The sequence below is a fragment of the Poecilia reticulata genome, linkage group LG17 (genome assembly GCF_000633615.1).
Source record: "Poecilia reticulata strain Guanapo linkage group LG17, Guppy_female_1.0+MT, whole genome shotgun sequence".
Lineage (NCBI taxonomy): Eukaryota > Metazoa > Chordata > Actinopteri > Cyprinodontiformes > Poeciliidae > Poecilia > Poecilia reticulata.
In genome coordinates, this window is record NC_024347.1 from 1,165,344 (window position 1) to 1,189,653 (window position 24,310).

Consider the following 24,310-nt stretch of genomic DNA (forward strand, 5'->3'; position numbering starts at 1 on the left):
AAACTTATAATGTTTATCCAACCTTTAAGGGACATTCCCTAAATGTTACAACAGGAAAATGGTAGCTAACATTCAAGGAATCTTTATGGAGCCCATTGTAAGGGTATTCTAGAGGTAACATAATCAAAGTTGTAGATATACTTCAATGAACCACTATAGAACATTACCGATTTTCTAGAAAGAGTTCAAAACAACTTTAATTTACCTTTTGGGGATTGTCCTCTTAACATCGTTGGAACATTGTGAAAGTTGCATGTATTGTTCAAAGACTCTTTATGGAATTTCCCTCAAAGTTCTTTAAAGGATGCATAACTAATTTAACCTTCTCGATAACATTGTGAATTAAACATATTCTTCTTTGAACTTGTAGAGAACATGTCAATTCCTAAATGTCACACTATTAATGGAGAGAACCTCCTGGTAACATGCCCTCCATGTTCTCTGAAGGTTAGAAAATATATAACCTTTTGAGGATGTTCCTCCAAGTAAACTTCAGGGAATGTTCAAAAACAATAACCAAAAGTTCAAGCCGTTTTGGAAATCTTCCCTCAAGTTCTGGTAAGGTTGGTGCTTTTTGGGCACGTCCTTCAACAAGCCATTAAATTATTTGGAAGTCAGTCTACACAAAATAAGCTTCAAAAGTCTCGCTTTGTTTTGCTTTGTTTGGCCATGACATATTTTTGACTTTTTCAGTTATTCACCACACGGGGGCGCTGTGTAATTTTTGCAGCCTTGAAGAATAAGTCTTCCTGCTCTTGCCGGAAGTTGCTTGCTCATCGCACTCTTTCAAAGATGGCTCTTGCTAGTGTGTTAAGTAGTGATTGTCCGGATTTTTCGTCTGATTATCGGCAGCCATTCGCTTTCGGCTGCGGTTCCGGACAGAACGAAGGAGAATCCGAAGCTGGACCGGGGGAAAGTCTCAGTTTTTGCGTTAAGAACTCGCTGCTCGCTGGGGATGAAGATGGCGTTGAGAGAAAAATAGAGTTTCTGCACGGAACAACCACATTAGCGTTTAAAGTAAGTGCAGTTATTGTTTGTCGTCGCTAGACGTTTTCACTAAAGTCATACTAATTGGATATATTTTCTAATGAACATTTATATTTGTTTTAAATCAAACGCAACGGTTCATATCAGACAATGACCCAAACGTTAGCTGGGCGCCGCTAGCTCGGCTAAAAACTGCTTTCTCATGGCAGAGAAACGGACTGGCTCACTGCTGAATATTATCAAAACAGAACACCGTTAGTTCCATACGTAACTTTACCAACCTTTTTACCTCTACGAGTAGACATTAATCTGTACATCTTTTTGTTCCCATATTGGAATTTTTAATAACATCTTCAAATAAACTAGAGCTCCATAGTTGGGTCTCTCACCCTGTGGTGTTTGTTGTCTTTGGCAATAAGAAAGCAGACAGTGAATGTCTCAAATCTCTGACCTGTGTTGTTATTCTGCTATGACAGATATGTGACATGTTTCTTCTTAAAAATAAATAAATAATGTCAAGAGGACTTGTCATCATTCTGTATAGGTGGCTGCAATCCAAATAATAAATAAATTAAAATGGATAACTAAATATAATAGATAAATAAAAATTAAACACTATTATATAATCTTGTAGATAAAGATTCATTTCTTGCAAGAAAATACAGGTTCTTGGCACCAGTCAGCATTCTGAAATGAATGGAGTTCTGTTATTGTAAAACTTTGCTTCAAACTCAGGACAGGTTCCGAACTCTTGTAATTTGACGTTTTTATGTAGACAAAAACATAAAGTAATCCATCTTTTGTCAAAGCAGAAGATGGATTACACCCATGGGGAGTTGGATCATTTTCTCTCCTTAAAAATAATAAAAATTGTAGTTTGCAGTTTTTCTGACAGTTGTACTATGAAAGTAGATGAATAGCATCAATATATTTTATTTTTTTCCCCGTTATTCTGAAAAATAGAGATTAGAAATGATATAGTTTTGAAAATGCTTCTTTGTTTGACTTTATTAGTAAACATAAATAGATTGAAGATTAGTATCTGAAAATTACAGAGACCATGTTTTACATTTACCTGATACCTGATATTTACCTGTTTTGTTTTCACAATAATTGTTTAAGCAATGTTGCCATACCTACATTTGTATTTTGTTGATTCCTGTGTTACAACACCTGATTAGTTACCGAATGGAGCATAACACCGGTCTTCTCCCCTTGTTATCCTTCAGTTCCAGCATGGCGTTATCGTGGCGGTGGACTCTCGGGCCACGGCGGGCTCCTACATCGCCTCGCAGACGGTGAAGAAGGTGATCGAGATCAACCCTTACCTCCTGGGGACCATGGCCGGAGGCGCCGCAGACTGCAGCTTCTGGGAGCGCCTGCTCGCCCGCCAGTGCCGCATCTACGAGCTGCGCAACAAAGAGCGCATCTCTGTGGCGGCCGCCTCGAAGCTGCTGGCCAACATGGTGTACCAGTACAAAGGCATGGGACTCAGCATGGGCACCATGGTGTGCGGCTGGGACAAGAGAGGACCTGGTAAGCGCAACAAGTGCATTGAACATGTGCTTTTTAAAAAAAAGAAAATAGTAATAAAATTACTAGAAGTAGATTTTAGTTTAATTTTCTTTGCCTTTTATAATAAAATATTATTTAAAGTGCATCTTTTTAAAGTTATTGTTTGCAGCTCAAAGCAAGTTTTATTTTATAGCAGCGGGAGCAAAAGTGGCTTCTTAAATAGGAAAAGGTAGTGGACCGCTGGTGTAGACTCTGCAAACCGGGTGGAGATTTACCCAAGAATACTTGGGAGTTGCATAAAAAGTTGTGCAAAGTATTTTTTCAGGGAGCTAAAAACAAATGCATGTCACACTTTAGTTGTTTTTTATTTTTATTTTGAAAAAAAAAGAAAACCATACGTAATTTTTTGTCCCTTTGTATTTATGCACGACTGTGTTGGCATGGCTGTAGATGGGAAGCATTTTTCTCAGGGGGTTTAAAAATGTGCAGTTCCTTTACCTAACCAGTAGATGGTGCTGCAGCGCCTCTTTTCCTCTCCCCTTGTTGATAATGTCACGCTATGCATTTTGGATGCCACACGCTGCAAGGCTCTACATCAGAAGGTGTGTTTAAAGAGGCCACCACAGTGACACAGTAATGGGAAATCAATAATCCCGGGACTGTGGGCTAGTGAGAGCGCCGCCGGATGATGGGCGGCGGGGGTCTCTGCTCGGACAATCCGGGTCACGCGTATAAATGCCACGACATGGAATGGGCGATCAATGCCAGCTTTATCTTGTACGGCTTCAGGCTGACGCCGGCAAACGCGCCGGACACACGCCTAATCCCCAGCAATCAATTGAGGAAACAAGGATCCTGTTATGAGTTCAACAGGTCAAGCAATGTAAATATGTCTGCTCTCAGCGCCTTCGTGACTGAGTGGAGAGGTAAATGTCAGGGAAATTAAATCAATCACTATAAGGTAAGGAAGCTCATTAAAGCGACTACAACCACGTCAAGTGCACTTTATTCCCCTCAGATGAAGTGTCTTAAGCTGCATGCAAAATAAATGGAATAAAAGCCACGCTAAGGAGCCTGACAAACGCGGCTCCGTGTAATAAATTACATATTATGACACTTTGTAATCAGCGTACAGTTAACGGCTTTTATTTCAACGGAGGGAAAAAAAAGTGACGGCGTAACGTACAGACTCCTTTCAAGGACAGGACAGGCTTGTAATAGGGTCGCATATGAATAATCGGGCCTCATTAGGGAAAAGAAGGGTACCGTGTGATCGGAAGCCTCGTCAGACGACCCGTGTGGCAGATGGGTTTTTACCGCCGCTCCCAAGATGGTGATGTAACGACTTGGTTTTTTTTTTTTTTTTGGTCCCTACTCACTTTTTAAACGAATTCAAGGACCGACCCAGTGGATGGCAGTCGTCCACGCACTGAGCTGCGCTCATCACCTACATCTAAATGCTGTTATTCCAGCCAGCTGCACAGCCTGCTGCTTAAAAAGGGACTCCTTAAGCACCTGTCAGCCGGTTGATAAAGTAGAAGAAGTCTCCGTCGGCTGGCGCGGCCTCACCGTCCGGACTGCGTTTCCGCTGCCTCCACTCGCCATTTCTGTCGCGAGCACGTACGGCGGCTGAGTCAGAGTCTGAGGGGGCAGAGACTATGAAGCAAAGCCACATTGGCTCCACAAAGGCCCCAGGTGTGCGCTCATATACCGTTTCTATACTTGGACCTCTTAAAGAGTCCTCAACCCTCCCCACTACCCCTTCCATCAAGCATGCCACTCGACGAAAGAGGGCCGCCTTTACAGCTCCCTTTCCCTGCCTATTATGTTTTTAACGAGTCCCTCGCAGTTTCCAAGTGGAACAGGCAGGTCTTGGAATGGCAAATTACCCCCGTGCGCACGCAGGCGCTGGATGATTATCATGGCAATCTAACGACAGGCTCAGGAAGCTGCAATTTGCCAGCTGAAACCAATACTAAGATTCTTTTTCTTTCTTTCTTCTTTCCTTTTTTTTAACGCCCTGAAAAGCAAGTGGCTCTCGAGCTTTAATAGACTGTCACTAGTTAAGCTGAGAATCAGCGAGCGGGTTTGATCTGCATGCGTTCCCGGATTGGTTTTCACAGGTTTCAGCTCTGTGAAAGCGTTCTGAGGAAAAAAAAAGAAAAAATCCATGCCTTTTCGCAGGCTGGCTTCTTTTCACCGCTCGTGGGCGAACTCGCAGGCTGGTGCTCGTCACTCTGGAGCCGGGCCCATGGGGAACGTGTGTCACGGCTCAGAACAAAATGTTGCGCATGTGTCCGTGACGCGTGGCGTGGAGCAAACTGTCCCTCACATGTCCGTCGAAGCGTTGCGGAAGTTGAGTCGCTCGAGGGCTTACGGCAGGGCAGGTTGACGAGCTCACGGCCCCAAGCTCCGTGTAGACGGCTGCGAATGTGCCCGTCTGATATCCACGGGATGTGAGCACGCTGTAGTGTTGTTTTTTTTTCATTTTCTCGTCCACCACGATGAGGCGTGAGCCGCAGTTACCTGGACAGCTCAGGTTATGGGTCGATAGTTAATTTTTGGCCTGTTTGCAGAGAATCAATAAGAACCAGAGAAGGGGGCCTTTGGGCAGACGGCGTTATGGGGCCGTGCCTCGTCAGCAGGTTCCGCGGCCGGCTTCATTTTACTTGAAGAGGATGCAGCTGTTCATATCTGCCAGCCCTCGCTTCACTTGGAGGGGTTGCAGCTGCTCTTATTTTCTCTCTGGAGGATGTGTATGTGTGTGTGTGGTGCGTTTACAGACTTGTGTGGTTTGTGCTACATCATTTTAGCAACACCTGTATCGGGAGAAGCAACTCCCGCGACGCCACCTCCTCACCTTCCCGACCTACCTTTTTGCCCTCTCTCTTTAGGGCTGTACTACGTCGACTCGGAGGGCAATCGGGTGTGCGGCGACCTGTTTGCGGTGGGCTCAGGCTCCATGTACGCCTACGGTGTAATGGACAGCGGCCTGCGGCACAGCCTGAGCGTGGAGGAGGCCTGCGAGCTGGGCCGCCGGGCCATCTACCAGGCGACGTACCGTGACGCCTACAGCGGAGGGCAGGTCAACTTGTACCACGTCCACAGCAAAGGTTGGACACGGGTCTCCCAGACCGACGTGCTGACGCTGCACCAGCAGTACAAAGAGCAAGCGTAACCGATGGGGAAGAAGGAAGTTGAGAGGAGTGGTTGGAGACGGGGGGGAAAAAAAATAAAGTTTTCTAAATCCCAATCTTTAAAAATGTTCTGAAAGGTTAACACAATAAAAAGGACTCAGTTACTCATCACCTTCCATTTTCATCACTTCTGTTACTTGTTGCTAGCTTCATATTGTACATGTTAACAATGCCAGTAAGCTCCACTCACCTTGTACAGAGGGATAATTTGAGGGGCTGCAGAGAGGGCGCCGATGATTCATACAAGCTTAACTCGGTGTGGGAGTAGTGTGGTGCTCACCTGGTGTACCGTTCATTTCAGATCCTACCCTTGAAAACTAAAATATCTTCTACAATAAAGCTTGTGTTCTTTCTCAAGATCGTGCCTGTGCTGTTTTTGTTCAACTTTGGGTCAAAGGATGTACAGATTAAAAACAATTAAAAACCAGTGGATCACAGATCAATCAGCGTTTTGGTAGGATTTTCACAGATTTATCTCTTATATAATCCTCGATGGATTGTATAAGGTAGATTGTTATAGCAAAATACAATTCAATAATGAAACGTGATTAAAACACTCAAAAAGTACATTGATAAAATCTAATGAATAAAAAAAAATACTTTTGCTTCATCTTGTCTTATCCTGGTTTATTTCTCATGTTTTATAGGTTTTACCTAGTGGTTATTGTAAATACAAATTTATAATTGTTAGTGCAGTGCATGGGAAGAGCCAGGCAGATTTTTCATGATCTGCACAAATATTTGAAACTTGTAAGATTAGTCAAGATTATAAAAATATCTACTAATGTTTTCAGAACACACTTATGGAGTTCCGTACGTGCCATGTACATGGTGAAAAATTAACAGCAACTTTAATTATTTAGCCTTTCATAAGAGGGAAAAAAAGGGGATTACATTTTCAATGTCATATTTTCACCATGTTATTAAGTGATTTATAAATGTTCCATGTTTAACTAATTTTTAGCTAGCAAAATAGATATTCAGTTTACAAACTGAATATCTAGTTCAGGTCATCTTGTATATATATTGACCTCAAGCTCTATATATTTAGCTTCAAGCTAGATATTTAGTTGAAGCTGCATATATAGTATATAGCTATTTAAGGTAAATATATAGCTTCAAGCTAAGTATTTAGTGAACTAAATAAGCTAAATATTTAGCTTTCTAAATATTTAGTTGACAGACAATATTAATTTTGTTTAGCTTGAAGCTAACTTAGCTAAGTTAGCTAAATTAGTTAGCTCATTAGTTAGCTAACTAATGAGCTTAATGCTCATTTTTGACTGTTAAGCACACTTATAGGTTTTGTGAGTTAAATTAAAACCACTGATCTCTAACTATGCCCAAAGTCAGTGAGACAAAATATAGTGTTATTTCATAGCTTCCCGTAGTAATGAATCTAAAAGCAAAGCTTTTGAAGTTACATTTCTACATGGCCTCGAATTGACCAGTTGTTTCATTAGAAACCAGCAGTTTTTGGATGCAGGCTGCTGGTTCCTTAATTAAATCATTAATTAAAAGGACTGTGTTTAAAATAGCAGCGTGGAGTTACATAGGTGAGTTCATTCATTCTGTGAAAAACCAGGTAACTCTTATTTAAGCATAAATGTAGCAACTGTTAGGCATGCTGGTTATTGTCCACCCCCTGAAATCCTGAATCAAATGGATGGTTTCTAGGGGAGCATGCTTTGATTAAAGCCGATGCGAGAGTAGAAAATGTACACAGAAGCGCAGAAACTGATGGCCTGAGTGAATGATCTTGGCGATCAAAACCAGAAAAAGGAAAACCGCAAACTACCATTTGAAAGGATGAGAGCTTAGCTAAAATAACTCAGTCAGTGACTCCAGGGTGAATCTATAGTTACCTGTAAGGACAGCAACAGATATGTGAAACCAGGCTTTTAGCAAGAAGTCACAAATAAAACGATGTCGGCTGAAAAGGTTAATTTGTCAAAGAACACATTGATTTTAACTCTGTAGACTCAATTTAATCCATGATACACTGTGAAACATGGTAGCAAAGGTATCATGCTATGGGATGTTTCTCAATCCTTGGACCTTTATCCAATAGTGATGTAACAGTTTTTGTTTGGTTTGAGCCTTTTTGGGTACTTGCATATGGAATAGCTTTGGTTTGATGTTTGAATCATCAACATAACAGGATGCTGGGAGCCAACACACACCAAAACTGGTTTTAGAATGGTCAAAGTGGGTTAGCATGAAACATTATGGTCAAGATGACTCTGGTGGAGTCCATGTGAACACAAGGCTTAACGTGTGTTTATTTCAGGGTTTATGTATTTCTTTATTCACGGATAGATTAAAGAAACTTCAAAATGAATCCAAACGTCTTCACCCAGTTCTAGTTTTGGAAAATTTATTGAAGTTGTTATATAATCATTCCGCCCTGGAATAAAAACTGTTGAAATGCATCTTTGCATAGAGCACATCAACCATGATGTGAACTTTTTCATCAGTGCTGTATTCAATGCCAAAGACCCCATCTTCCTTTTAATGAAGCTGATTTTTTTTTTCTTTTTAAACCGCTGTTTGTGTTTACATTTCCGTCATCTGTTCCCCCAGCTGTTGGGATTTGGAGGTACAGCCAAAGCCTGTTTTGTCTCCTCTATATGTTCTGCATGTATTAGCAGGGAGTAGCTCTGTCTAAATAGCAGTATTTAATTGCACACCACCAGCCCCAGTAATTGTGCCTCCTGAGTTGTAACAGTGTGTTTTCTTCCCTTCATTGATAATGTTTCCTTCCTCTGCTCACGTTGCACAAACGCGTCTTTTAATTGGGAGGGGAGAGGAAATTTATTCTTTAATTCCTCCTAGACACACTTTAGTTTTTTTGCTTTTTGTCCCCCCCCCTCGTTCTCTGTGCAACGTTCTGTGGCACCCTGTCATGGTGTTTACAATAAAACGAGCGCCGTTGCAAGTAGGCGCCACTCCGCTGGTTTTTATGCTTTGTAGTAAACACTAATAAAGGGAATTGGGTGGAGGGCTGCAGCAAGTGCACTTTGAAACCATGGTTAAAAACTAGTTTCACAGGTGACTAGTTGGCAGATGGAAAAGAAATAGGATTTCGATAAATGGAAATGAGCAAATCTCGTATGGGATGCTGCTCCGGGTAAATGAAGTGATGGTAGCTGCAACATCAATAGAAGCACACACTGATGGAGAGGTAGGGTTCCTCGGAGATATGCTAAGCAGCTGCAGAGTTGCAGGGATGCTTGTCCCTTAAATGTCCTCTGTAGCCGGCCTAACAAGCGAAGACACGGATCGACTGTGATTCTACATCAATGTTACGAAAGTGGAAAAAAATCAGGGTTGCCAACCCCGTTCCACATCCAGGTTTGCTGTGAATGGAAAGTGTGAGGAATTTAAAAACGAGAGACACATTTGAGAGGTGCCTTTTTTTTTTTTGATTCACCAGCATTATGGTTTTATCCGAGTATCTGAATGATTGCTCTCAAATGGTTCAAGTAATCAATTAAAAAATATTTACTCCTGCCCTTCTTTCCCCAAAGTTGTTTCTGTACAGAGTCACAACAAGAATCTAGAAAGCAACTGTTAAGAAAATATATTTAAAATAAGCTAGTTTTAAAACTTAACATGTTTTGATTGAAATAGCCTAATTATAGTTTTAAAATTTATAACTTATTCTGGCCTATTTACCTTTATTTTACCTGTAGTTAAAGCAGATGGTTTGTCAAGATCTCTGATCTGCCCTTTGTCTGTCTGGGAAACAATCAGTAGGAAGTTCCAGCATTTCACACTGATTTGTGAAAGCCATAAACCAGCAGGAGTTCGGAGAAGCTCTCTTTAGACAATGGAGAAACTGGTGTTTGATCTTATGAACAAATTGCAGGGAGTTTCTAACTTTAAAAAGGGTCAGAGACAGGTTCTTGGATGAGCAAAGATACGCCTTATTTGAATAAATTAAAGAAAAGAAGATAAAACTTTCCACACAGGAGTAACAAATCAGATTTTGCTCTTTGTAATTTCTCCGAGGACGTTCTTGCTTTCTTGTTTGTCGTTTCCATCTTTTGTTTTTTTTTCCTTTTCTCAGGTAAATTCATGTGTTGTTTGTGCTCTGAGGTTTCTGATGCTTTGTGATGTGCTTTTCTGGTGATAGTATGCTGATTATTGTGACGCTGTCATCTGTGTGTGATCTCAGTCTTTGCGCACAGCATTTTCTGAATCCAGGCATAGAGAGGATATAACGAGTCAAAAGGTTTTTAAAGTTTTATAATTTTTCCTCTCTTAATACAACTCATCCCAAGAATTTTCGTTTGGAAATCTTAAACACCCAGAAAAAAAATTGTCTAAAATAACAGTAAACCAGCTGAGCAAATGAATAATTTATACTAGCACTGCACTAGATCTTCATGGCACAGATTCAACAAGGTGACACATATACAGGGGGTACATTTGAAAGAAAAAATGTGCAAGAGGACGAATACTTTTTCACACCAAGGTGTTACTGAGTTCTGTCCGATTAGTTGTAGAGAATCTGTGAATTATAATTTTACATTTTTATCTTGGTCTCAAGTTTTTTGCTGAGTTTTCTACCAGTATTTTCCACGTTAAGCTGGTCTGAGCAAACTAAAGCACTTTCCTTTTTATGTTTGCTGTACTTGATACACAAATTGACTTTAAACAGGACTTCTCAAGGCCTTTTTTTGTGCAATTCTCACAGAATTGTGGAGTGCATGACAGAGTTGTCTGGGAATCTCCTCTAGCGATGCGTTTTCCCTCTTGTATCGGTTGTCTAATGTTGCGTAGAGAATGGATGGATAGATGGACAGGAAATTCTGAAGAAAACAGCTGGTGGTTTTAAACGTTTGCATAGTCCTGAATCTTACCCGAGTGCGTGAACATGTTAACCAAAACGCCATAAAAACAACCTTTCTAAAATGCAGCTCTTAATGCCCCATGTTTATGTGAGTCACTGAGTCTGTCCGTCTTTCTAGCAGTAGGGATTTTCCACTTGTCTTTTGAGTGAGGCACATGACAGCGTCACTACCTGTGGCTCGGGTCACCTTAGGTGTCCACAGTCCCCAAGCAGACTTTTTATTTTTGCACCTCGGGTTCAAGAACCTGTTTGTGTTGGTGGGCATGTTCCTGTCTGCCCTTTTGGCCTGTCCTGTTGCGCATACGGGAAACACTTCTCACCTGTACCTTGTGCTTCGCCGTGTTTGGACTCAGCCGGCTCCTTCTCGTGTTTACGCCTGACCTTGGCACTCGACCAGCAGACGCCCGTGCGGTGCCAGTGTAGACGCTCGACCGCGTCTGGTGGGTCTGTCGCCAGGTATTTTCGGAGCGGCTGCTGTTATCGGCGCCATGGCTTTCAGAATAACCTGACACTTCCGAGGCGGGGTAAGACGGTGATATGCAGCCGAGGCATGACAAAAAATGAAGGAGCTGGGTGCTTTTTTTAGCTCAAACTTTGACTGAACGCGATGAAAAAGACCAGCTGGCGACATTGAAAGGTGCCAAGACTATGATTTTTCACACACTGTCAGAAAATAACCCCTGTGCCCACATTATGCCATCTGTCAGGTGGTCATAAATGATTTCACTCCCGAGCAGCTGATCAAATCTGAACAGTCATAATGAAACTCTGACACCCTCTTTTTGGATTCAGGGACACCTTGAATATGAGGTGTTATTCGCCATGATTTGATGCTTGGACTTTATAATTGGATCTTGGAGGAAAAAAAAAACAAACAGACAACAAAACACCCACCACAGGAGTGCGAGTATCTGTTGATTGAGTATCTCGCAGCCATTGTTTATTCTTGTTGATGCTTTATCCCCTTGGAATAAACAAACGAGAAGTCTATTTGGCTTGGGTAATGACTCCCGGCTGGCGGCCCCTTGTCCAGCCTGAGGGCTCTCCGGGTGTCATATAATCAGCACCCCCCAAGTCCTTAAATGCGTGCCAATTTTGACAAACAGCAAAGCTGGCACGAGGATAATTGTGTTTGTGGTCTCTGTGCATCCCCTTCCTCTGTGGCGCAAAAGGCAGCTGCTGCCTCGCCTCGTCTGAGAGGTGCTGTTTTTCATCCCTTGTGATGACAGGCTCACTCTTGTCATTCCCATCGCGTGCTTGCCTTGGCGGTCTTAACTCCAGACGCCCACCTCCCCCCTCCATTTTTCCTTCCCCTTCTTCTGCAGCAATGTTTCTGGCAATTGCTATTCTTTTTCTTTTTCGCTTTTTTTTTTTTTTTCTTTTTTCGATTAATTCAGTGACATGGAAGAATACAAGCCGGCAAAGTAAACATTGGAGCCCTTGAGTTCTGTCCAAACTGAGTCGGTGCTTGTCCGTTTCCCAGCAGGCACTTTAGAGCTTCTGCCAGCACCTCTATTGCTGCTCTTGATGATGATGATCATGAGGGTGATGGTCAGGATGAAGAAGATTACAGCCTTATACCGTAGCAGCAGACCGCGCCTCAAGAGGCCCGAAGCAGTTGGCTGTTTATCCCTTGTCATGACACCTGACGGTATAAATGGGGCCTGTCTGTTTGTTTTATCGTCAACGGTACCAGGCCTTGGCTCCCAGGCAAACAGAGACAGGGTCAGGGAGACTACAGCTAAAGACATGGCAGTAAGAGCGATGGTGGCTGCCATGGTCACTCCACTTTTTCCCATGTGGCTCTTGGCTTTTTATTATTCTTTCTTTTGTACTGCAGTTCGTCCTTTAAAACACGAGGACCATTTCCCCCGGGGCGGGGAAAAGTAAATTGCAGATTGTGTTATTTTCTGTGTATCAGCGCGTTTCCCCCCCCACAGCTTCTTGCTGTTTTACTGGCAGTTCAGTTCTGGTAATGGGAGCAGAACCGTTGGTGTTGGCGACCGGGCCAATCAGCAAACAGGAGGAGAAGTCGTGAAGGATGACGCCGATTGTCTGCGCTACTTTGGAAATGTAGTCTGCCTGTAGTTTTAGCAGTGGTAGCAGAGGAAGTGACAGAAGCCGTTGAGTTTACGTAGGCCACACTGCCAAATACTGAATTTCCAGTAAGCTTTATAGCATCAAAATGGTTCATTACACACATTAACATTTAAAACTTCAACAGAGTCTATGCCTCCAGGAAGCAATCGTTTCTCTTGTTCGTTTTGCGTTTGAAAGCGTAAAAATCGGAGACATGCATTGTCGTTAGCTGCTAGTAGCCATAAGTCTGTTCATTGGATGACGCATTCTGCAACTAGAGTTTTTTATGTTGGCTTTTATATTAAATGGAAAAATTCCCCACATTTGATATCGAGTACTTTACTAATAATGCTTCAGCTTGTAAAGTCAACATAATATAATTTTTCAGAACAGTAGGCCTTTTTGTGGTTCTGATTTTTAAAGGATATCTCAGGCTAATATTAGCTGCACCATTAGTTGGGCTATTTACTCAGTTAGCTGCTTATAACAGACAGATTACCATAGGAAGTTTAAAAACAACGTTACTTTCAGTGGAGCTCCCTTTGTGTCCACATTATGGCCGTCTTGGTTCGTCTGGTCTGGAAAGGCTGCCAGGTAGCTGAATGTCTTGTGTGCTAGGAAAGCCATCAAGCTAGCTGAACGAAGGCTACTTCTGACCAGCAGAGGGCAGCAACAGGTAGAGGAGAGGCAACACTTCAAAACTTTATGCTACAGTCACCTTGCACATGAAGTCTTGCAAGAACCTAATGCCTTAATTTCAGAAAATATTATGTGCTTAGTTCATTGTTGACTACCTCAGTTTCTACTAGGGAGTATTTTAAAGTATTCTTCAGGTTAGCACCTTGTAGAGTATTACATGTTTGAAAAAAAGATGTTTGGGCTCGCTACCTTCACATTTTCAGCAATTTGCTACATATTTACCTTGTTGATAACCGTTAAAATGAATACTTCTGAAGATAGCCCAAGTACAAAGAGTGGAATTATAATAGTCAAACTTTTAGTTAGTTTTATAAATTACCAACCCAATCAGCACCTCAGATATCTCTGATTCACAATATCAATTTAATTTTGAGAGGAAGACTTTGAAAAACTCAAACGGTCCCTATCGCCCCTTCATTTTACTCCTGCTTTCTTTCACCTCTACATTCAAGCGTCTCTTTTTCACACGCTGCATCATGACTTCCGGCGCCTCCAGCCTGACTTCCTCCAGCCTGATCTTGCTGTAATCAGTGCCACCTTCATCTCTTCAAGCCAAAACTAAAGGGGGGGAAATGAAGGAATTAATTACCCTCCCCAGAGCTCGTTACTCTGGCTCACCCCTTTCAGCTTCCTGCCATCGACTACAATTGTGGCTCAGCCCGGGGGCCCTGGATGCGAAGGTAATAACAGAGGGTGCCTGTCCAAAGCGGACGAGCGCCCGCTGATGAATGATTCCGCCGGATGTGACGGAACCGGAGTGAAGCGGCCTCCGAGAGACTTTGACGTGATTGACACGCAGCTTCGGCGGCAGGATTACTCGCGAGGAAAAAATAATTGATGACTTTTTCTTCCGGAGCTTAGACTAATACCAGAAATGAGTAATGACCTCTTGAGGGTTCAGCTTTTTCTGATTGCAAACAATAGGCCAGGTTGTCACCGCTGCGAATATGACAGGATTGATGGCATAATGAGTGCGAGGGGCTAATGGAGTAAAACACGGAAATGGCAGTTTAATTGAACATCAGGGCCCAACTTTGAACAACACTGTAACATTAGAGACGTCCTCTCTGATCAATATGGCTCTCATGGCAAAACTGAAAAATTGAAGCTCATTTTAAACATAACTGCTTCTCACTTCCAATCCCCCACTGCCTTGTAATTCTTCCTCTTGCTTATCTTTTCTGTGCAGTGCTTTGCCTCTCCAGTCTTAAGTGTTGAGTGCCCAGCGGTTGTCCGTCCTTTGTGCTACTCAACCTCTCACGTTCTTCTAAAGCACTGGTATGAAAAAAAAACCACACAAACATTTTCATTTACTTTGTCGCCGTCTTTCCTTATGCATCGCCATTCTTTGCCGTAACCCTAAACCCATTCACTCTCGTTTCCTCTATCAGCATCTTCTTCTTATCCTCTTATGCTACACCCAGCATCCTGCTTCACTGCCATTTTCTCTTTTTTTCTGCCCCACTGCTTTCCACCATCCACCCCTCCTTCCCTCCCTCTCATTCTTTCTCCAGTCTATGCCTGTATCTTTTTTTTTTTCCTCCCGCTTTTCCCTCCTAGGCGTTTTTGCTCACAATCATTCTGCTCTCATTACATTGATGGCCCTGATGATTCACTTGAATGGTGCACTCTCTCCTTCTCTGCCTCTCCAAGGCCCTTTTCTTGCAGCCCTTTTAGACAGAAGTACTTTCTCCGTGGGCACCATGACTGTGTGGCACCTGCTACTGGGTCGTGGGACTCCGCATTATTATATATAGGCCAGAGCGAGATAAGCACACTGACATGTTCTTTATTTAACCCGGACTCTCTGGGAATCAATGTTGCTGCTGTAACAAGTAAGAACAAATTGTCGGTGTGTTAATGTGTTAAATATACTTGCCCCAGTCTGTGGAAAAGATTAAAGTATATTTTTGTTTGGGCTGCTGAGGTATTAGACTTCCCTTTGATCTTGGAACCTGGCAATGATTACAAACTCTGCACTCAACCTGAACCACCGTCCTCCTCATCGCGCAAATTTCCACTTGGAGAATTACCTGCAGAGCAGCCGACTCTGGTTTGACTCTCCTCCCACTCATCCATTCATCTCAGATATGCCAAAGTGCAAACAGCGCTGGCTTAAACTCTGTCTGGCCATAAATGCATAACAATGTAATGTTTTTAACTGCTGAACATAATGCTGATCATTTACTCATTGGTTCMCCTGATGCATCTTTATGACTGCATGATTTCAACACTTAACCCAAGCAGTTATTTGAACTCCCATCGAGTCCATCCATGGGATCAGTACACTCGGATATAAAGCTTTCAAACATGTTATACATTTGGAAAACAATGTTAATATGAAACGATGCAAGTCGTAGAGGATAAATAACATGAAATAAAATGAGACGTTTGGCAACTCGGTTTGGATTTTGTAGTCACTCAATTGAAATGTCTCCAGGACTTAAATATTTTAGCCTGGAAATACTTAGGCCAGGAACAGAAATCTTGTAAAACATGTAATTCTGGATAAGTGCCAGAATTACTTTAATCATGTAAATCAATTTAATTCCTTTTAAAATTTAAAATTTCTTTAGAGTTTTGCAGCCATAGCATTCAAGACAGTTTCTCATTAAATTATAAGAAGAAAATTTTTAAAATTCAACAATAAACCACATAGATCAGAAGGCAGAATTTAACAGAACTTGGTTGACACTATAAAAATATGACAGAATTTTTAAAAAGTTACTGTTTAAAAAACTGCCAAAATATACCATTCCTATGATTTAAACCAATTTTAATGAGTTATCAGAGAAAGTGTCCATGAGGTAGCTAGCTTAAGGATGGCTATATTATCTCTAGCATAGCTTTTCATCAATGAAAACACAAATTCGTCACTAAAACACAAAGTTTGGAAACTGAAAGAGTTCTTGTTTGTGAGATAAAACTGCAGTAAACATGTTTGTTTTCAAGCTAGGTTGGCCATTAGCTGAGATATTAGCTAGCTAACATTAGCTTGCTGTAATTTCTATCTATTGAATGAAATAAGACATGCTACACGACAGTGGAAATATTCAATTACCACCCGTCTTACAATAAGACATGGTGAAGGAAACCAAGCCCATCACAGGACAGGACACACAAGGGAAAAAAAAATTAAATGTGGTCTAAGTGTATCCATCCAGCCATCCATTTTCTTACACCCTTATCTCATTGAGGTCATGATTGTGCTGGTGCCTGTCTCCAGCTGTCAACGGGCGAGAGGCGGGGTTCACCCTGGACAGGTCACCAGTGTATCCTCAATGTTAAAATTTGTTATTTTCCTTAGTTGGACAACTTAAAGTTAATATGAGCTAAAAGAACTGAAATAGACCGACTGTGCAGTAAAGATGATGTCACATTTGCTCTCTATTGGCAACACTTGCTTCGGGTCAGCACATTCTGATCTTTTAAGCTGTAATATAATCACATCACCCAACCCTTGATGTCACCTACACTACTCTCTTGTAATTCTCTCTGGTAAACTACAAGTTTTTTTTTGCTAGAATTGCTTCCCTGGTTTTGTTCAAAACTGCATTATAATTTGTACTTGCCTAAAAGTTACTTACAGAGCACTTTTCAAGTCTTGAAGGGCTTTCTTTATGTTGCGTTGCTGAGACAGCTTCATCTGTCAGCCGCACACTGACGGAGCTTTGTAGCATCAAACCAGGTTATTATACTTTTCACGCACATTGTTTCTTAAACATAACCCAGCTTCTGAAAAGGTCAGAAGACTGCTAATAATGCAACTCGGGTAACTCTCAAACACATTACTCTCTGAATCTATAATGACATTGTACAAATGAATATGGTTTTTGGTAGAACTCTATGCTACTTTATTATTGTAATGCAGCAGAGAGCATGCTTTTTAAGCCTGTGTTGCATGACAGTGGGATAAGAAGAGCGGTCTCAAGGTGGACTTTGGAGATGTTGTCTGTAAAAAAGAGAAAAAAGAAGAAGAAGAAAAAAAGGAGTTCTTTAGTCCCAATCAACCATGACTTTCTTTGAGTGACATCACTTGAGACTTGACAGGCCCTTATTAAACTTGACATGGCTCCCTCTAGGGTTATAAAGAGCTTTAAAGAACTTCTACAGTGTTCTCTAACACCTCCTAACACACATTGATATGCAGCACAGCCTGTTAGGTTAAAAATACACTCCTATTCTATTTGGCTCTAATTGATTGCACTTGAATTCCATCTTCCTTTGCTCAGAGAACGACAACGTTTTGCTTGTTGAGCCTCAATATGTTAGCTCTCAACTGGTAACCTATTTTATGCCACCAGTGTATCAAAGAGTTTCTACTTATGCCAATAAAGATTATTGACAGCTAAAAAACGTTGATCTGTTTTGTTGTAGTCCTGCAACAGAATGAAATGTTCGCCACCACAGACACAAGTAGAGAATTGGTCAGTTCTGCGGTTTCTCCTGGTCTGCTTGGATGGGATAAAGCTGCATTTCCTTTGTGAGAAGAGTCATATAGGAAAAGACTGCATTTTGACGAGATGTTTTCCTCTGGAGAAATTTTTTTCTTCTCTGTTTTGAAGATTCTGAATCACCTTAAAGTCCGATTTTCTTATGCTGTTTATTTGAGTTTAGCAAATCCACTTTTCAGAGGGTCTCATTACCAATGACTTCTCATTTAGGCATTTAGACTCATGTTTGACGGAGACACAGGCTGCTATGCCATTCTGGTGTCCAGCACAGGGTCAGTGTTTCCTACATTTTAAAATGCTGCTCCTGTAGTCATGTCCTGCTAGAAATTGAAGGCCATTTTGAAAATTGTAAAGCAATGATATCAGGTTAATTTACTCTAGCAAGTCCTGGTTTAATAGGTTCATTTACATTATGAGTCATCAAGAAACTGCGTAGCTGAAAGGAACTAACAGAAGAAAATGTGACCTTTAGAAGAAATTGTAATCACAGTCAATTCCCCCCCAAAAAAGTCGTAAATGTATTTAATATTTCATTAGCTGCTTCCCCTGTGACACTGACTAAAAATGCAACTATAAACTTTCAATTCTCCTCAAATACAAAAAACTAACTGATTCTGAAGTTTTCATCGAAGCAAGATGCCAAAAAAAAAAAAGCAGCCATCAAGAAAAATAAAAGGATCTAGAGAAAAATGTAATCCTTCATACAGCGTTTCACCTAAAGCGCCACACCACCAAGGGACAAAAACCATGTGTGCCGAGTGTTTCTGCCTCCTAGTTGCTGGCAGCACAGACATGCTACTGCCACTGTTAAAGCTCAAACAATGTATTTTGGCAAGGTCGATCCAACGAAACGCCACGAAAACAGTTCTTTCACCAAAAAACATAAACATTTCTTCATTTCCCTTGCAGGTCACAGTATAAAGAAAACCTTTAGAGCAAAAAGCTTGAGGTAGATAGTATTTCACAGATTACTTTAATAGTCTCTCACATTGTGGTGGAAGAATTTTGTCTCCTTCGTCTTCATATCGTCACTGAAGTTCATTGAACAACAGCATTTCAATCAGGCTGTTGTAAAATCTTGACTTAGTTTTCTTTTTCAGTGACTATTGTTTAATAGCTGGGGTCGGTTTTTACTCTGTCTCACACCCGACTCTCTTACTTTGGCAGATAGAGAAGTTCATGAGATTCACTAACTGGAACGTGCCCAAGTTCTGGGGCTGGAACGCAAGTCCAAGTCATAACGATCCACCACCATCCTTAACAACCGAGGTATTTCTGTTGATATACTGTGCTTGTTTTTCACTAAGCATGATGCTACGTTCTGGTTAAGACTGCATAATATTAGGAGAAGATTTAAGCTCAGAAGGCAGGCATTTACATTTATTTGCAGGTCCATTATCGCACCAAGCGGTAAAAAACATTCCCCCCACACATCTTTACGTTCTCTCCTTGAAACTTACGCTTGGGGGGGTAACTCTCCTGATTAATCTGATTGACTGGATTTTAAGCTAAAATCCATTGACAACCAGCCAGCATGGGACTTGGGCTAATAGAAGAGGAGGAGGAGATGGAAGACAAAGAAGAATAAGAAAGCAAGGAAAAGGAAAGGAAAAACATCAACAAATATACCTTTTCCTTACCTTTATCTTCTTCTATATATTGTCCTCGACATCCTTCTCTTCTTCTCCTATGCTTTGAATCCACATCACACTTCTTTCCCCGGCCACGCACTCTCAGTTAATATATGTGCTGTTGAGATTGCCTAGTACACTCCTCTGGTTTCCGGCACCAATGTGACACCATAGAAACATGACATGCTACCAACTTTTGCATCTAAACAGTCATTTGAGATTGCAGTATTGGAATAATTATTACTGCAAAGTCTATTAGATGTATTGTGCAGCTCAAATGTTGGAGAACCATTTTTACTTTGGTTTTGTTTTTTCACAGGGTCCTGTGGGTCCTCTTGATCCATCTTTATGAACCTTATTCAGGTTATCGTATTTGTTTTTTTAGGGAGAACAGAGAGATGATGCATGACTGTGCAAGAAATGCACAGTCTGGTTTTGGGGGAACTTCCTAGAGAGCTCACTCTTGGGTAGACTGTCAACAGTTTTGAGAGTTTTCTACTTGTGAATAGTCTTTTTTACAAGCCTTCCCAGATTGAATGGTTAGCAATAATTGCTTCTTTAAGGTCATTGTCTTTTTTCTTTGGAATTGGTGCCAGACATCTGAATGCTGCAAACCAGGAAACAACGAGACGATGGCTTTCACAGAGGCGATCTCATTTGCTGATAATCGCAGTATCAAGTGCATTTAATTACTTTCTCTCCAAAAGTCAGTGGATGGGGTGTACTTAGTTTTTCAGACGCATCTTTCTTATTTTGCCTTTATCTTTGTTTAATAAGTGATGACACTGTGAATGCGTTGTGTGGTTTAGGACACTTAAGCTTGAATAATCATTTTTAGAACCTGATTAAGTCTAGATCATTTTTAAAACCCTAAAAAAATGGAAACAAAAGGTGTACTTTCTTTTTTTTTACCATGGCTGACATTTTATTGGTACTTTTTCAATACTCCTATCAGTTGCGTTGTAGTATAAGGATGTGTTCAGTTCGGTGTGGAAACATGTTCTTACAGCACCTTGTTAGATTGAGAAAACTTTCTCATGAAAGCACGATTCTTATTTCTGGACTTACTATTAAAAGAATGGGAACTCAGAAACTACTGTGGTTGCAAAAAGTTGGGCAGATGAACAAGAAATGAGAGTGCAAGCTGTCCCACAAGGGGGGAGGAAAAAAAGCAACATCTTCAATGTTTCTTTGGTAAGACTAAGATCCTATGCTAGATAATAAATTCTCCCAGAAGCAAAGCATCAGATAAGACAGAATCTCCATCTTTGGTCATGAAATTAATGTCAGATTCAAGCATGCAGCATTTTGTACTGGGTATAAAGTCCTCCACTTTTGAATTGGGCACATGAATAAAGCCCAGACGCAATAGTCTGAAAAGTTCAAATGTCATTAGAGTTTTTCATGCAGCCAGAATTTCTGGTAACCCCAGAATGCATCTGATATTGTTCACTGGGCTTCATAGGAGATTTTAAAGCGCTCTTTCAACCACTCCCAGAGTAAAGGTTTCTATATATCAAGATAGTTCATACATAACAAAGATTCGATGTCTTTGTAAGAATACTAATGATGAGAGTTTGACAGTTTTATTTAGGCTGCATGTGAGAGAGCACGAAGCAGATAAAAAGGCTGAATAATATGCAACAAATACAAACGTCTGTTGTGGAAACAAGATCGTTTCAGGATGCATCCACCAGTCATGGACAGCTTTAATTAAACTCTAGATCTTTTGCCGAGAAAGTCCGGTTCATATGGGGAGACAAAAAAAACCCCAAACAAACTCTGGTCTGCCTKAAACCAGACCGTTTTTTAGGAAGTCAACTCTGGTATGGTTTAAATGCATGTGAACACCCAGCGGACTGGAGACCACTCCAAAAGCAGGAATTGGACATTAGCCCTGGGCATTCTGGGTAAATACAACCAAAACAAACGCAAGAGCCTGTTAGCAGGAAAAATGGGTCCTGGTCTTTTACCAACGACAAGAGAGAAATCCTACAATTCCTAAAATCTGACACCACTCAAGCTTAATTTACATTTTGTGGAGAAAGAAGTTGTGCTCAGTGTTTTCTTTAGTTTTTTTTGTGTCACGTCCTTCTGTGGTTCTTGATGCAACACCACCACAGGCGTGGAGGTAAGTAGACCGCTCAAAGGGTTTGATTTGTTTGACACAATGCAGTGTGGAAAAAACCTACAACAGCTGAAAAAGTAATAACTGGTGCAATATTTTACTGAGTCTACAGGTCTATCAGTTGTGAAAACAACCCTTAGAAACACTGAAATCTCCGAGTTCAGTTGAGGACCTACCTTCTCTTGGAAATAGACTGCTTCTGGTAATGCTTGCCATGCTTATGCTTAGCATGATGCTGCTGATATGTAGTGTAATACTTTTCTCTCTGCTTCCTTACAGACTTTTGATTTTACTTTGCTGCTTTGTCTCATTTAAAGGTTTCAGATTAGGTAAAGATAACCAAGGAAATACATGAAGCGGTTGTAAAATTATATTTTTTGGAGGTTATTATAAAATTTTTTATTTTTTTTTATGGGGGGTTGGAGGATCAGACCAGTATTGCAACCTTGTTAAATCATGAATGAGCTATGCGTTTCTGCATATGTTCATTTTCATTTTTCACCTGTGGGTTTGAGGGGGGAAAAAAACAATTAGAGAATTGAGAAGACCATGGAGAAGATACACAATTTTGGAAGAAAACTACTCTTGGCAATCCCAAAGGTCTTTACCCTGAGGAAAACCCACCTTTTAAAATAAAAACTGAGCTGAAAGTCTGTCACTGTCCTCTGACCCGTTGATGAGAAGCTGTTTTCCGGAGGGCTAACTGGTGAGCTAACTATCCCATTGTTTTTTCTCATGGTTGTCTAGACCAGTCCCTACAGCTATTATTTCCATGCATTTTCCCCACAAAGGCAGTAATTGTTACGTTTAAGTCTTTTGGCATTATCCTCCTTCCGCTAGCCATAACGACTGATACGACATAACGGTCGATATAAAAACATACTTGATGAGCCGACACATGTACAGAGAGGAGCTACTGAAACTCTTAACTCTTCCTAATTTGACCCCTATTAAACTCCATCAAGTGCTAATGCTATAAAACCGGCCTGTGTGCTGTGACTTTCACTCAAAGTTTTGACTGAATGCCAAACCTGTTAGCATTGCGTGGCGTGTGTTAATGCCACGCATATTTCTCTCATAGCCTTGTTCTAGATGTGGTAGCTCTGTCCAAATACAATCGTTTGCAAGCCATATTAAATCCAAAGCCAACTATTCTCTGTACGAGCTCAGTTTATTTAAAAAAATTTTTTTTTATCAATAAGCGTATAATTTGAAATGAGTAAGATGCTTGAAAAAGGACAGCGTTGTGGTGAAGCATACAACAGTTAGGAGTGCTGTGAGGCAGGATTTGATCGGCAAAGCTTCAAAAATCACAAGTTTTCATGAATAATTTTCTTGACAGTGTTATCTGTCGTTTTTCGTGCCACAATACCTTATCTCCGTGTAAATAAAACTCAGAGAAATAAATGCAAAGGCTGTTAAATCTTCATCTGCCTCGCTCCGTAGCCATTGTTTTTATTGTCACGGAGTGCTGCTCGTGCAGGTGGCCAAGTAATATCCACTTACCAGTTTTTAGTTGGGGCCACTCCAAACCGGAGTGCTTTGGAGATGAAGAAACAAATACGAGACAAAGCGTACAGCAGAAGGATGCCACACAAAGATGCACATAATTAGCCAACCATACCGAAATGGAGCAAAAAAAAAAACAAAAAAAGTCCAACGTTCTGCTGCCTCTAGTGCGATACAGGCCTGCTTGCTGCTTTTGTTGCAGAATGGCAAAGGTAAGAGCAAAACAACTGAAAAACAGAGTTAATAATATAGTCACAAATGCCTAAAGAATAAACAGACTCCTGCAAACAGCAGAGTAAGGCAGTGTTTGCTAAATAATGATGACTTTATCATAATTCAGGACAGACTGTTGCATTGCTAAACTTGAAATGTAAAAAAAAAGGAAAAAAAAAGAGGGAAATCCAGACAGATTAAGTTCTCATTTAAAATGTTTGCAAGATAATCTAATGTTGTTGAAAGTTTCCATACAAAGATTTTTTTCTATAACCTTTCATTTGAAAACTCATAGAGGAAAAAAAAAAAAAGAAAAAAAAAGTTTTCACTCAAAGTTTTTCTTTTTTATGATGCAAATGTGCTCTTTTCCTTCGGGCCTGCCCTGCCCTTCTATCAGGCTGGCTCCTTTTTATGAGAAATTCTCCAAACTGAGAGAAATTACTCTAACTTCTGTCTACTGCAGATACTACTGCTGCCAATGAACAATAGATAAAACCTATGATTAGTAGGAGGCTTTTTAGAATCAATTTGTCCTATTGGATGGCAAAACTTCAGTCAAACTGATTATTTTTGACTCTGAATTTTAAATGGCATCTTAATGTGGCCAAAATATTCAGGAAGTGTGTTAAACTGCTGCCCTATTAAAGCCACTTTGGGATTTTGACTTGTGCAGGTGAGTGACTCTTTATTAGTGCAGATAGAACATCTGCATAGAGTAGCATGACATTTTATTTTTAAAGTCACTGCTGTGGCATTTCAGTAGCACTTTCATAAATTCTGTAGCAGTAGCATATGTGGAATCTTATGTGGAGTCTCTAAATTGCAGTGACAATGTCTTTGAAGGCCGAAGGGGCAGCACACATTGGTTGTCAGATGTCAAACAAATAAATACACCCCTATTGTTTTCCGTTAGCCAGACTAAGACTGGCTGCCTGGATCAAACCGTGTTTAAGCTTCAGATAAAGCCCTGAGGTTGAAGTCCAGTAATTTGTCCTACCTCGGCACTTTAATACGAGGCACCCAATGTGTGTCAGTCAGAG

The 24,310-nt window shown here is 40.9% G+C and overlaps 1 protein-coding gene across 1 annotated transcript; it reads left to right on the forward strand.

Moving 5' to 3' along the window:
* Positions 1 to 687: 687 nt before the first annotated feature.
* Positions 688 to 6,056, forward strand: psmb5 (proteasome 20S subunit beta 5; the record flags this gene model as incomplete). The annotated part of the gene is made up of 3 exons (XM_008432988.2): positions 688 to 1,017; positions 2,217 to 2,523; positions 5,397 to 6,056. Coding segments are annotated over 3 exons (921 nt in total), but the record flags the coding sequence as incomplete, so codon positions are not given.
* Positions 6,057 to 24,310: the final 18,254 nt, after the last annotated feature.